The sequence below is a fragment of the Corticium candelabrum genome, chromosome 13 (genome assembly GCF_963422355.1).
Source record: "Corticium candelabrum chromosome 13, ooCorCand1.1, whole genome shotgun sequence".
NCBI lineage: Eukaryota > Metazoa > Porifera > Homoscleromorpha > Homosclerophorida > Plakinidae > Corticium > Corticium candelabrum.
The window spans coordinates 890670-902500 of NC_085097.1; the positions used below are offsets into that span (position 1 = coordinate 890670).

Sequence of the window (11831 nt, forward strand, 5' to 3'; positions counted from 1 at the left end):
GCGTTTCATGTCCAACTTAACTTTGTCTCCAACGCAGTATTGGTCCATCTGCTGGACATCTATTTGGCAACCAGCCAAAAAAAGAATATTCTTTGGGATTCGTTCGTCTGTTATTCTTGCCAAGTGTCCAAGCCATCGTAGTCTTCGAGATGAAATGATATCTTCTAAAGTTTCAGGCATGCCAAACTTTTACCTTACCTGATCATTAGTAATATGGCTGGACCACTGCATTGTTTTAGACACACCTAAGGCACCTGTTATGAAATGTTTCTAAACGTCTTGTTGCTTCTTTTTTGGTGCCACCAAGCCTCTGAGCCGTAGAATAATATTCCAAGAACTATAGCCTTGTAAATTAGTCTCTTTGTTTCAATAGACAGGTTTCTGTCCATAAATATTGAACATTTTGTAAAATTCCAAAAGCTCTGGAAGCTCTGCCAATCCTTTCTTCTATATCCCTGTTAACTTCACCTTGACATTCAATAATTGAGCCCAAGTATTTAAAGTCGCTAACAACTTGCATGGCTTCGTCTTTGATGATAATAGGCATCGACTCCCACTCATCCTCTGATGATTTCACTCACTCACTCACTTTATTCAATTTCACTGGTAAACACACTTTATCTGACAGTCACTCGCAAGAAAACTTGTATATCTAACTAAATAGACAAATAACTTGAACATCACTATCACTAATACAAACTAAACACTACAACACACCTACACAAACTCACAGCTAACTACGTAAAGTCACCACCAAAGTATCTTGCTGACATCGTAAAAGCAGCATCAGGATTTCCGATACACTTTCCAACGATGGCAGACACCTTGTTTTGGATGATTGATGAGTTGGCCCTTTGAAGATTGATCGCTATTCTCCTTCTCCAATGTAGCTTGAATTCGCTGGGATTTAAGCCTGTAGATTGAGGGGACTTCTTTGATAGTTCTTCTAGTGTCGTCTCCGCTGTGTTTCCCCAACGGCCGTATACCTCTAGGGCAATGGGACGAAACAAATACCCAAGATTTGTTGACTTGACAAGGTACTTGCTATCTTTCTCTCTCTCCTTCTCGGCTGCTGCAAAACCAGGTTTGCTACAACTGGCACTGATTGACCGCTTCGCCAAGGGATGGGTGATGGTTACATCTAAGAGAAGCTTTTTTCCATCTTTATAATTGTATATGGCGATGTCAGGACGTTGCTTATTCTCGAATTGCGCTGTCAACTCTTTGCGACAATGGAATCCAAGAGATTTGGACATGTCGTAAAAGCAGTCGAGTACACTGTCATGTCGTTTGATTGGGCCTCCACCCCACTTACAGGTCATGGCATGGTATCCTTCAATGTCTATGGGCTGACCACACTGAGCAACACACTGGTCCAAAGAATGCAAGCACGGGATGGCTTTACCGAGTCGCAGACAAACAGCGTTGACAAAGTTGTCATTGCCGAGAATAAAATGATGCGTACTCGGAATCGCATCCAGCCAAGCCCCAGAATTTGGACCACCACAACCTTGTATTCGGGCTTGCTCACAACTATTGGTGCATTGTTGTAAAACCTGGGTGAACTCAACAGCTTTCTTGGCTTGGTGAAGTTTTCCTTGAAGTTTCTTTGGAGCATCTGGAAGTTTTGATATACATGATAACACTTTTCGAGTATCGTCGAACTGCTGGTGAAGATTTGCCAGGGCACTTGTCAATTCACTGAGAACTAGAGGCTGATCTTTGTCGTGATCTCTTAGGAGGCCATCACACAAACTACTCAGACGACCATCACGATGAGGGAGATGACCTAGAGTGTTGGACCAACCTCCAAGAAAAGCCTCAAACGCAGAATGCTTTGCAGACCGAAGACCAAAACCTCCTTGTTGAATGTCAAGTCGAAGTTGTGAGCATTCCAGAGCATTGAGAGCACCACATCCTATGATGTTCTCGAAAGCCTTGACTATCATGGTATCATGCAGTTCTGCAGCTTCAGCTATCAACGAATGTGGAACAGTTCGAAGAAGATGAGTAATCTTGGGAACTGCACAATACCGTAAAAGTAGTAATCCAGACTGCATGTCATCCAAGAGAGGCAACTTTGCTAGAAAGTCTCTTTCACACTTTACTGTCTCTATGCACTTTTCCCTAACAAAGGAATCCGATCCTATTGGAGTGCCCAGTATTTCCAATCCTTCGTCTCTTATGGGTATGGACAAAACCCAATCAGCTATTCCTGAAGGACTGTAAGCCTCACATTTATCTTCTCTCAAATCTAATCCGATGTTGACTAGTCGGTCTTTCATCTCAAGGTAGGCAGAGATGACATCTTGCTTGGGCCCAATGATTGTGGCATCATCAAGGTAACAAGGAATTAAAACCGTTGGGTGCCTGACGCAGAGTTTCGAGATGACAGAGTGCAGAGCAAGACTGAAGAGAAATGGTCCAAGGGGGTCACCCTGCTGCACACCCTCCACCGATTGAATAGTAGTATCTTGGCCGTTTAGTGACACTACCAGTGGGGTGGAGTTGACATAGCATTTTGCCACAAATGGATAGATTTGTGGAAAATGGACTGCCACCTCTTCCAGAATGATGTCACGACTAATGGTGTTGAAAGCATTCTTTGCATCAACTTTCAAAATGACAGAGTTTTCATCTTGTTGTGAGCACAATTGAATCAGGTGAGACATAACCTCAGCTCCTCCAGGTGTTGACACTCCATATTGATGAGGTGCAAGGTAGTCTGCCATCTCCTTCTTCAAATGAGAGCACACTGCTCTGGCCACCAGTCGTCGAATACAGTTGCCAATTGCAATAGGACGTACGTCTACTTCGTTTTTCTTGAGAGCAATCAATTTAGCTCCTGCTAATGCCTTCATTATCGGATCAGGTACATGACCGCCAAGGATGATGTTGCAAATATTGTAGAGAGAAGTCCAGGTTAGATCTGACTCCAGTAACACTTTCAAGTGCTCAAACCTCCACCCATCATTCCCACAGCTGGACCCATTGGGGCAATCTCGTAAGGACTTGATGAATGTTTCAGTTGGTATCTGTAAAGGTTGTAAACTGTGTGGAAAGTATGGCTGAAAGTTAGTTGAGACGGACCTACGCTCTGGGTGTTTTGCTTCCAGCTTTCTTAGGGTGTCATCCGAGTCCTCAGCAACTCCGGAGCTTGTTAATAGACTTGCCGCTCTTGAGATTTCGCCCGACTTGATCTTATTTCTAACAGAACGAACAAGGCAAGGATTGAGTGGCATATCCTGGGCTGTCTCCTGATCACTCACTCACTCACTCACTCACACACACACACACACACACACACACACACACACACACACACTCAAACATACACATACACATACACACACCGGCAAACTCCTACAACTTCCAAAGTGCAACAAACATGCTCAAGGTAATAAAATGATGGTATAGAGTAGTATGCCTCACAACTACATGCAGGTACAACAGTACCAATAAAACTAGTAATTGGTAATAAAGCTGTGTTTATACCCTCGTTTCACCAGCTATAAGTCTTCTGAAAACCACATTGTCACAAAGAATTATGAAGTTAGATGCTATTTTCCTATTAAGCACTCTCCTTGTAAAATCTATCAAAAATCATACAAGCAACTGTTGTTTCACGTGACCACAAAGTCCATAAATAGTCTGTACTGATCAAAATACAGTATGAGAGTTATCACATACAGGATATAAATGTTGATAATGGTTATGCAATGTTAGATTCCTGTGCAAATGTAAAAAACTCATTAATAACTCATTCATTAAAAATGTAAGTATTCCTGCTGTCAAAAATGTGAAAAAGAAGAAAGCTGATTGACTAAAGAGAATTATGCTTTGCGTTCTGTAGGTTCCACAAGCTGACAAATGCAGCAAGATTCCAACTCACCTGATCTGCTCCCACTTGTTTCACTATTTCCCTCTACTGACTCAACAACAGTTGTCACGGCTGCTCTTGAATTATCACTTCGCAATTGCACTAAACGACTCTCCTTAAGCAAAAACACACAAGGATTACAGATATAACCAATAGCATTCTGAGTAGAGGTAAACTGCTCATTAAAATCATATACGTATTACGATCAACACGTTAATGCTGCCATAAACGACTACTTTTCTCAAATCAAAGTCATAGATCAAGGACATTCCAATATTGTCATACAATATAATACAAGTATGGGTTATTGCATGATTAGAGTGCCATATGACTTGAACAAGCACTCGGGGTGGGTTTACTAACCCTCGGCTTCGAAGGCTATAACTCTGCCCGAGTGCTTCTAAAATTCATATAGCAACCTAATCATACCATAAGTAATCTATACTATGGTCACTTGACGCAAGTGTGCAAGTTAACGTACCTCTGGTTAATACTTCACTCTCACTTATCGCAAAGTTCACTCACTTATCGTACAGTTCACTCACTTATTGTACCACATAATACAGTACATCATAAACACCATTTAAATAAGCACCTGTGATTGGTCGCAAATTACATGACCATTGTATAAGTCTAATAGCACAACTCCCTCACTTACCAAATCATGACCCTACAATGTCAGTATTACATTATTGATAATTCAATTGAGCCACCTTCTATTTGCCAAATTCTATGCATTTCCAGGATATTTTGTACCCTTGCATATTGATCCAGATTTTCATAAACTTACAACAATAAAATTAAAATGTAGGTCAGCTACTTATCAAGAAAATAGCCCAAAAAACTGAGAATCAACCAAAATCTCCATTTCCCAAACATGGAATAGCTGATTTATTACAAGTTTAGTCTGAATACCAACCATCTACTAGTTTTAAAGTACTGCAAGCATTCTGTCAGGCAATGCCTCAGTCTGAACAGAATGGTAAGAGCCATTATTGAGAGACAACTCTATAGTCATCAACCATGCAATACATACGTGTGGTTAGGTTACTATGAAAGGGATCATTACAAAAAAGTATTAGCAAACAGACAAATATTGGGCAAATAAGCAACAAATGGAGTTTACATCTAGAAATTGGCCTGGACTCTAAAAGCAGATGTGTAAACTGTCTCGTTTGATATCCACCATTAATTTAAGTTTCCTGACACACAGAACTGCCTCTGCTTTGCCTTGTGCTCATTTATGTGTAAGACTGTCATTGTTAACTCATTGTTTGCTCTTTCAATTTGCTGTCCCATTGAATCTTACCTTCCGTATCTTTTTCATAAAGATTACAAGAGAAGAGCACTGAGTGAACAAGTCCACGTTTACCATCAACACAAAATTTGCAAGAAACAAAAGAAAACAAAGAGGCAAAGATGGAGCAGAAAGTCGCTATAATTTTTATGCTTCGAATTCCCATGCAAATGCATTACATTCCACCTTGATAATAACATCTGTTCTGCTTTTATTTCGTACATTTGATGTAATTCCACCAAATTTTTACTGTGTTGTTAGTAAAGGCAATGGCAGTGGCTAAACTGAAAATTTTTAATGAAACTATACATTCATTTTTGACAAGGGAGTACTTATCTACAACTACTGTACTTTTCTCTAAATAAAAAATATTTCAAATTTCCTATTGTACTATAGAAAATGTGTCCCATTTCAACTTTTCGACAAAGCAAAAAAAGAATAACAGTCCTACTGTTTCTATAAGTCTAAACTGTCATATACCAACAATTACTTATACTACAGAACCATGTAATTTGGTAAACTTACTCGACTCTGGACAGGTGTAGGTGCTGGAGATGATGACTCACCAGGCCCAATAACAGACAATGCAAGAGCTCTAAATTTTTCCAGATCACACTGCAAACAATACATTATGCAAATTTGGCTACATTGCTGCAATACAATTTCTAACCATCTCTTTCTTTGTGACTTGAATTCCATCAAATTTCAGCTGCTTCAACACATCAAGCTGCATTATTCCCACAATAATTTGTCTGTACTGCTTCATCGTGGCAATTGGGTTGTCTTCCAACTTTAAACTCTCCAAGCAAGGCAGCCGGCCAAGACCGCGTAATGATTGTAGCTGTAACACAGCAACTATTCAAATGTAAAGATCTTTTCATGCAAGAACATTAACTTACATCAGAGATTGCATTCATGCTTACATCAAGCTTTAAAACTGAGTACAAACGACCAATTCCTATCATAACACAAAAGAAACTGTCTATTTCAAAATTTCACAGCGATGTTACATAATCATACCATCAAGTGATTTAATTCTATTGTGAGAAAGGTTGAGATTAGCTACATTTCCCAACTTTGACTCAATTCCAACCAAGCTCGAAATTCTGTTGTTTGACAAGTTCAGGATCATCAGCTGAGGAATCTGTTATCAATTGAAGGTGACTTAAGATACTAAAATACCTTTGACTAAACTAGTAGCTCTTACATCCAAATTCTCAATTTCAGTAATGAGATTCTGACTTAAATCCAATGTTACCACATTCACAAGAAGTCTCTTAAAACAGAACAAGCACACAATTGACTGTTACTGTCAAAGACACCAAATTGCTAAGTACAAACAACAAAACATTCAATATCACATTCCAAGGCAAGTTAGAGAAAACAAAACAATTCATTCTTTGCAAACCAAGTCAGCAGTAATGACATTCCCACTTTGTTGTCAGTTAAGCTTTTTGCCTTGATCTCCATAGTTAATTTGCATACTATATGTGCAAATTACAAATTCTATAAACTAATCCAGCAAACTGTGCACACGCGCGCGCGTGTGTGTGTGTGTGTGTGCGCGCGCAATAGCTCAGTTGGTCATCTTATGGAGTGTTAACATCCAGGATCTTGTAGGGTTGCAAGTTCAAGTCACAGTGACGGCGAGCTATGGCATAATTTCCTTAAGCAAGAAACTAACACGCATTTGCTTCTCTCGACTCAGGAGTATAAATGAGCACCTGATCATTCACTGGGGACCTAAGCGGCCATCGGTTGTGACGTGACATCAGCCACTGGGGTCCTGGTGTAGGTTAGGTTTAGGTTTAGGTTTGTGTGTGTGTGTGTGTGTGTGTGTGTGTGTGTGTGTGTGTGTGTGTGTGTGTGTGTGTGTGTAGGGGTGTGTGTGTGAGCGTGCACGCGTGTATGTGTTGTTTGGGCTAAGTGGAAACAATGATCAGGAAGAGAAGACTACGGTGCTTAGGCCACATAGCCAAGATGGAGCCTCATCGTATTCTGCTGGTTTGCAAATTTAAAGGTAAACGTTCTGTAGGCAGCCAGAAGCTGAAATGGGTCGATGTTGTGATAAATGTTTGAAGAAATGTAAGTTTAAAAAGAGCAGATGCACATTGCCCAAGACTGTGCTAAGTGGAGATCCACAGTGGACTGTAGTTACAGAAATGAATGAGGAAGCTGAGGAAATAGAAAAGGTGAAAAAAGATAAGAGGTAGGAAAGAAATAAGGGGAAGCAAGTATCAGATCAGACTGACCTACAGTGTACTCAACCTGGTTGCATTTTTACAACCCAAAGCAAGGCAGGTCTTGTCAATCGCCAACAACAGAAAATTGGCGCAGCAGCCAAAGAGATCCTCTCTTGTTGTCACTGCCACCAAAACTTTAAACAGCAAGGCTATAGAAATCATATAAAGTTCTGCAATCACAATCCGAACGGAGTCAAGAGATCATGTTGCGGACAATGAAGTTCTAGGAAGTGACCAATCAATGTGTCCAGCACCACTTACATAAGTGAAGACAGAAAATGGATGGATGGATGGCTGGTGTGTGTGTGTGTGTGTGTGTGTGTGTGTGTGTGTGTGTGTGTGTGTGTGTGTGTGTGTGTGTGTGTGTGTGTGTGTGTGTGTGTGTGTGTGTGTGTGTGTGTCTGTCAGGCGTCAGTGTGCACTCGCCCCTCTTGAGAAGTTTAATTCTCAGTGGTGATTACAGACATAAATTCATTAGGCAAAGACGTACTAGCAATTTTACTCCTTTTTCACACTCAGAAACATAAGTGAGAACCTGGTATTGGACTGAGGCACGTATGACCATAATAAAAGTACAATATTCTGCAATACTGTATTGTCACAAATAAAATGTGACCTCGAATACAAACTGATCTCTTGTTCAAGGTGCACAGCACGTGTACGTGCGGTCACGTGCATGTGCGCTTGTGTCAGCATGTGCGTGCAGCATTCAAGGACAATGATGATGAAAATTCAGCCGACTCTCTTGAAACTGGCATCTCATGGTAGTCGTCTATATATCTTAACAAATGTTGCTTTTTCAAGTGTGGTATATAGTTGTCACGTTTATACCCTAGCGTGTTTGAATGGCCTACAAGTCTGTCTTGAATATAAGCCTGTCTTAAATATTAGCCTGAATTCCAATTCGGCTAATACAGATATAAGCACAGCTTCTAATTGTGACAATACGGTATTTACTATTTAGAAACTTTCGCACCTAACATTTCAATTACATCATACTCAATGCTCCTGCATGTCTCCAGCCTAGATTCAGTAGATAGATAGTCAATGAGTGTGCACAAAAGCTCATCTACATACAGGGCAAAAAAATGTTGACTCCTTGCATATGTTGATGACTGTCTGGACATGTGAAAGTGGGTGCCGGTGTATCAGGCATATGCATTTGCTAAATACAGACTTGGACAAAATTATAGGGACACCCCGCTGTGGGTATGTAGTAACACAATAATTAGGCCACAATTTACCAACTATCAATATTGTTAAGAACTTAATAGTTACCGCATTGATTGTTAGGTTTCTTGAAAATACTGTAGACCCTAAATTGTTTCTTTACGTTTCGCATTGCGGAAAACAAGACCTAAAAGTGTATGACGTCATGACTGCATAAGTGTCGTAAGTTAGACTCTCTCTGATTTTGTCTTTTAAAAAAGCCGGTTTTAATAACGCAAAGGAAAATTGAAGCCCTTCACCAGTTCCTCAGTACCGAGTGTTCCCGCCTCTCGCCCTCCTGATTGCGTCCAAACGTCGTGGAACACTTTCTGCCAAGTTCCGGACACGTGCGGCTGGAATCTGCTGCCACGCCTCTTGTAGAGCATTCAAGAGCTCAGCTGCAGTTCTCGGTTCGCGACGGTTGCCAGCAGTTTTGAGTTCATGCCACAAGTTCTCGATTGGATTCGCATCAGGCGATTTTGGCGGCCAGTCCAACAGTGTGACGTCATGCTGGAGTAGCCATTGTCTTGTTGACCGAGACGTGTGGATTGGCGCGTTGTCCTGCTGGAAGACAAAGTCGTCTCCTATCAGTGCCGCTGCGTCTGTAAGCATGTGCTCTTCCAGAACCTGTTGGTACGCTGTGCTGTCCAAACGACCTTCCAGTTTCACCAGAGACCCCACACCATGCCAACACATCGATCCCCACACCATCACACTAGCCGCGTGCTGGACCGTACGGTCACAACATTCAGGAAGAAATTCCTCACCTTTCCGACGCCAAACGTACAGAGCACCATCGTTTCCTATGCTGACTTTTGACTCATCTGTAAAAAGAACAGATTTCCAGTCATCCAAAGTCCATAGTGTGTGAGTTGTTGCCCATCCCAGTCGCAAACGCCGATGGTTTTCTGTTAGCAGTGGTTTTTTCTAGGCCTCCAAGCGTTCACTCCTGTCTCACTGAGACAACGACGGACTGTTCTACTTGACACCTGCTTGCCCGTTTCATCAGCCAGCTGATACGAGAGCAGTCGTGATGGTGCTCGTCGGTTCTGCAGTGCCATTCTCTTCAGTTGATGATCTTCCCGGATTGTCGTTGCCTTCCCACGTCCAGATCGTTTTTCATAATCGCTGCTGCCATGGGAAAGCCATTGCAGGCACTGATGAACCAAATTTCTGGAGCAGCGGACAAAAGCTGCAATCTGACGCACAGAATGGCCAACTGAGTGAAGGGCTTCAATTTTCCCTCGCGTTTTTGGACTCAACTGTTTGCCTCGGGGCATCGCTGCAACTCGTCAAATATCGCACGGAACAATACTCTGCAACTGCGTGCAGCTGAACGTTCAGGCTAACTTATCGCCTAAGTTTGTTGGTCTCAAGGGCAGTGGTTTTAGTGCAGCTGACATTTTGGCGGTAGCAGTTTGAGATTTTGCTACGTAAAACGTGGACCGAAAGTGGCATGTCAATGTTCTTTTGTTGCTATAACTTTTTTAGTTTTTGTCTTAGCAGAATTTTTTGTAATTAATTAGTGTCGCATGATTTTTGAATACGTTGAAGTTTGTTTATTGATTAAAATGGCAAAACTATTCGAATTGTGATGACTTGTGCGAAATCAATGCGCAAAAACAGATGATTCGCCTTTTTTTCATAATGTTGATAAGAGGACCCACAAAATTGCTTTCACTCTCTACTACAGAGCATTCTTAGATTGTATGCCAAGAATGAGCATCCAAGAGCGATGAACGTGTACAAAGACAAGAAAAGTAGGAATGGCCGTCTTCCTTCTTCAAAGCAAACTAGATGCTCAGTAGGTAGTAAGTACAGCTGCAGTCTTGAACACAAGCTATGTTACATACTAACAATGACGCAATCCATGGAAAAAGAAATTCGAAAAACATTTGGGTTTGGTAAAGAAAAATTCAGTGCCAAAGTTAGACTAGACACAAAATGTCAGGTGTCCCTATAATTTTGTCCAAGTCTGTAGTTCCATCACTCTCCTGTACCATTGTCATAACAGAAATCGCTCCTAAGTAGTCAAATGATGAGGTGCACTACAAATAGATGCACATTGAAGTGCATTTTCACAAGTGCCACAGCCGCACTTTGGTCAGCAAGAGTAAGTGCAATTTGCATAGTAAGATAAGAATAATTTCATGCATTATGTTGAATAGTGTTCAACATCTCATTTTACAGTTTACTGTAAATGAGTAAATATGGGATCCCTGAGTAAAAGCACTGCTGTCAATAAACTAATACCACAAACCCACACAAAACAACTTCTTACATAATTATCTGAACACTACATGTTTTGCATGCCTTTCAGCAAACTTACAATAGCTGGATCTATTGTCTTTATTTCATTGCATCGAAGGTTGGCATATTTCAAGCTTGTCCAACATGGAGCATTGCCACAAACGTCAGGCATGTAAGAACCACTGCCACTGCTAATATTCCACAAGTCACTGGTAACCAGTACAGTCTATAACATTACAAATCACCCGAGACTGCTTCAACTTCTGAGATCACTCAAACAACATGCGCATACCTGCAAAGGATTTGCACAAAAATGAACTGTCAGCTTCCGTAGCTGTGGCTGAATGCCTTCAATTCCCCGAATAAGTGCAGGATCTACCTCATGCAACTGATACACAAATACAATAAATTGCATTTAACTTGAATGAAACTGAAAGTATCTCGATATACAAACAAATACAGCTATCTCCAAATTCATGCAAAAAAAAGAATAAAAAATCTTGCTAATAACTGTATTAAAGTTCATAACCACATCCTGTAAATTTGTCATTACTGCAAGTAGATATGTCTGCCTATGCCATTAATGAAGTCTACACTTTGTCCACATAAACTTAATTATTAGATTCTCATACCCGCCTGCACCAACTTTTCATCAACACAATGTAAATATTACTCACTTTGGTTTCCTTATGCACGGAAGTCTGAAATTTCAAGACCAGTACAGTACTGTATTTGTTGATCACATGGCGATTACTTGCAACGTGGATAAGCAGACACAATGTTGTCATCACCCAACTTGTTCGGACTGACAAATTTGAAAAAAGTGATTTGGGTGTGTTGTTTCTGAACAAATTCATGAGGCTCGTTTACTTGTCCAGCCAATACGCCTCCAGACAGCTAAATAACTCTGCTGTTTTGACTGATGAGTTTGCAGCCAACGGATACACCAGCT

At 40.9% G+C, this 11831-nt stretch overlaps 2 protein-coding genes across 2 annotated transcripts in view; both read right to left on the minus strand.

Moving 5' to 3' along the window:
- Positions 1–578: 578 nt before the first annotated feature.
- Positions 579–3245, minus strand: LOC134189256 (uncharacterized). Its single transcript, XM_062657493.1, has one exon. The coding sequence runs from the start codon at positions 3240–3242 to the stop codon at positions 738–740; it is 2505 nt and encodes an 834-aa protein (XP_062513477.1). The 5' UTR covers positions 3243–3245; the 3' UTR covers positions 579–737.
- Positions 3246–3766: 521 nt separating this feature from the next.
- LOC134189102 (nischarin-like) overlaps positions 3767–11831 on the minus strand; it is a 13350-nt gene continuing 5285 nt past the window's right edge. The window contains exons 5-12 of the mRNA XM_062657333.1: positions 11172–11267; positions 10959–11105; positions 6385–6453; positions 6198–6321; positions 6077–6135; positions 5848–6018; positions 5703–5792; positions 3767–3995 (exon numbers count right to left, since the gene is read on the minus strand). Of these exons, the coding sequence (XP_062513317.1) occupies positions 3834–3995; positions 5703–5792; positions 5848–6018; positions 6077–6135; positions 6198–6321; positions 6385–6453; positions 10959–11105; positions 11172–11267 (918 nt within the window). The 3' untranslated portion in view covers positions 3767–3833. The remainder of the gene's footprint in view (positions 3996–5702; positions 5793–5847; positions 6019–6076; positions 6136–6197; positions 6322–6384; positions 6454–10958; positions 11106–11171; positions 11268–11831) is intronic.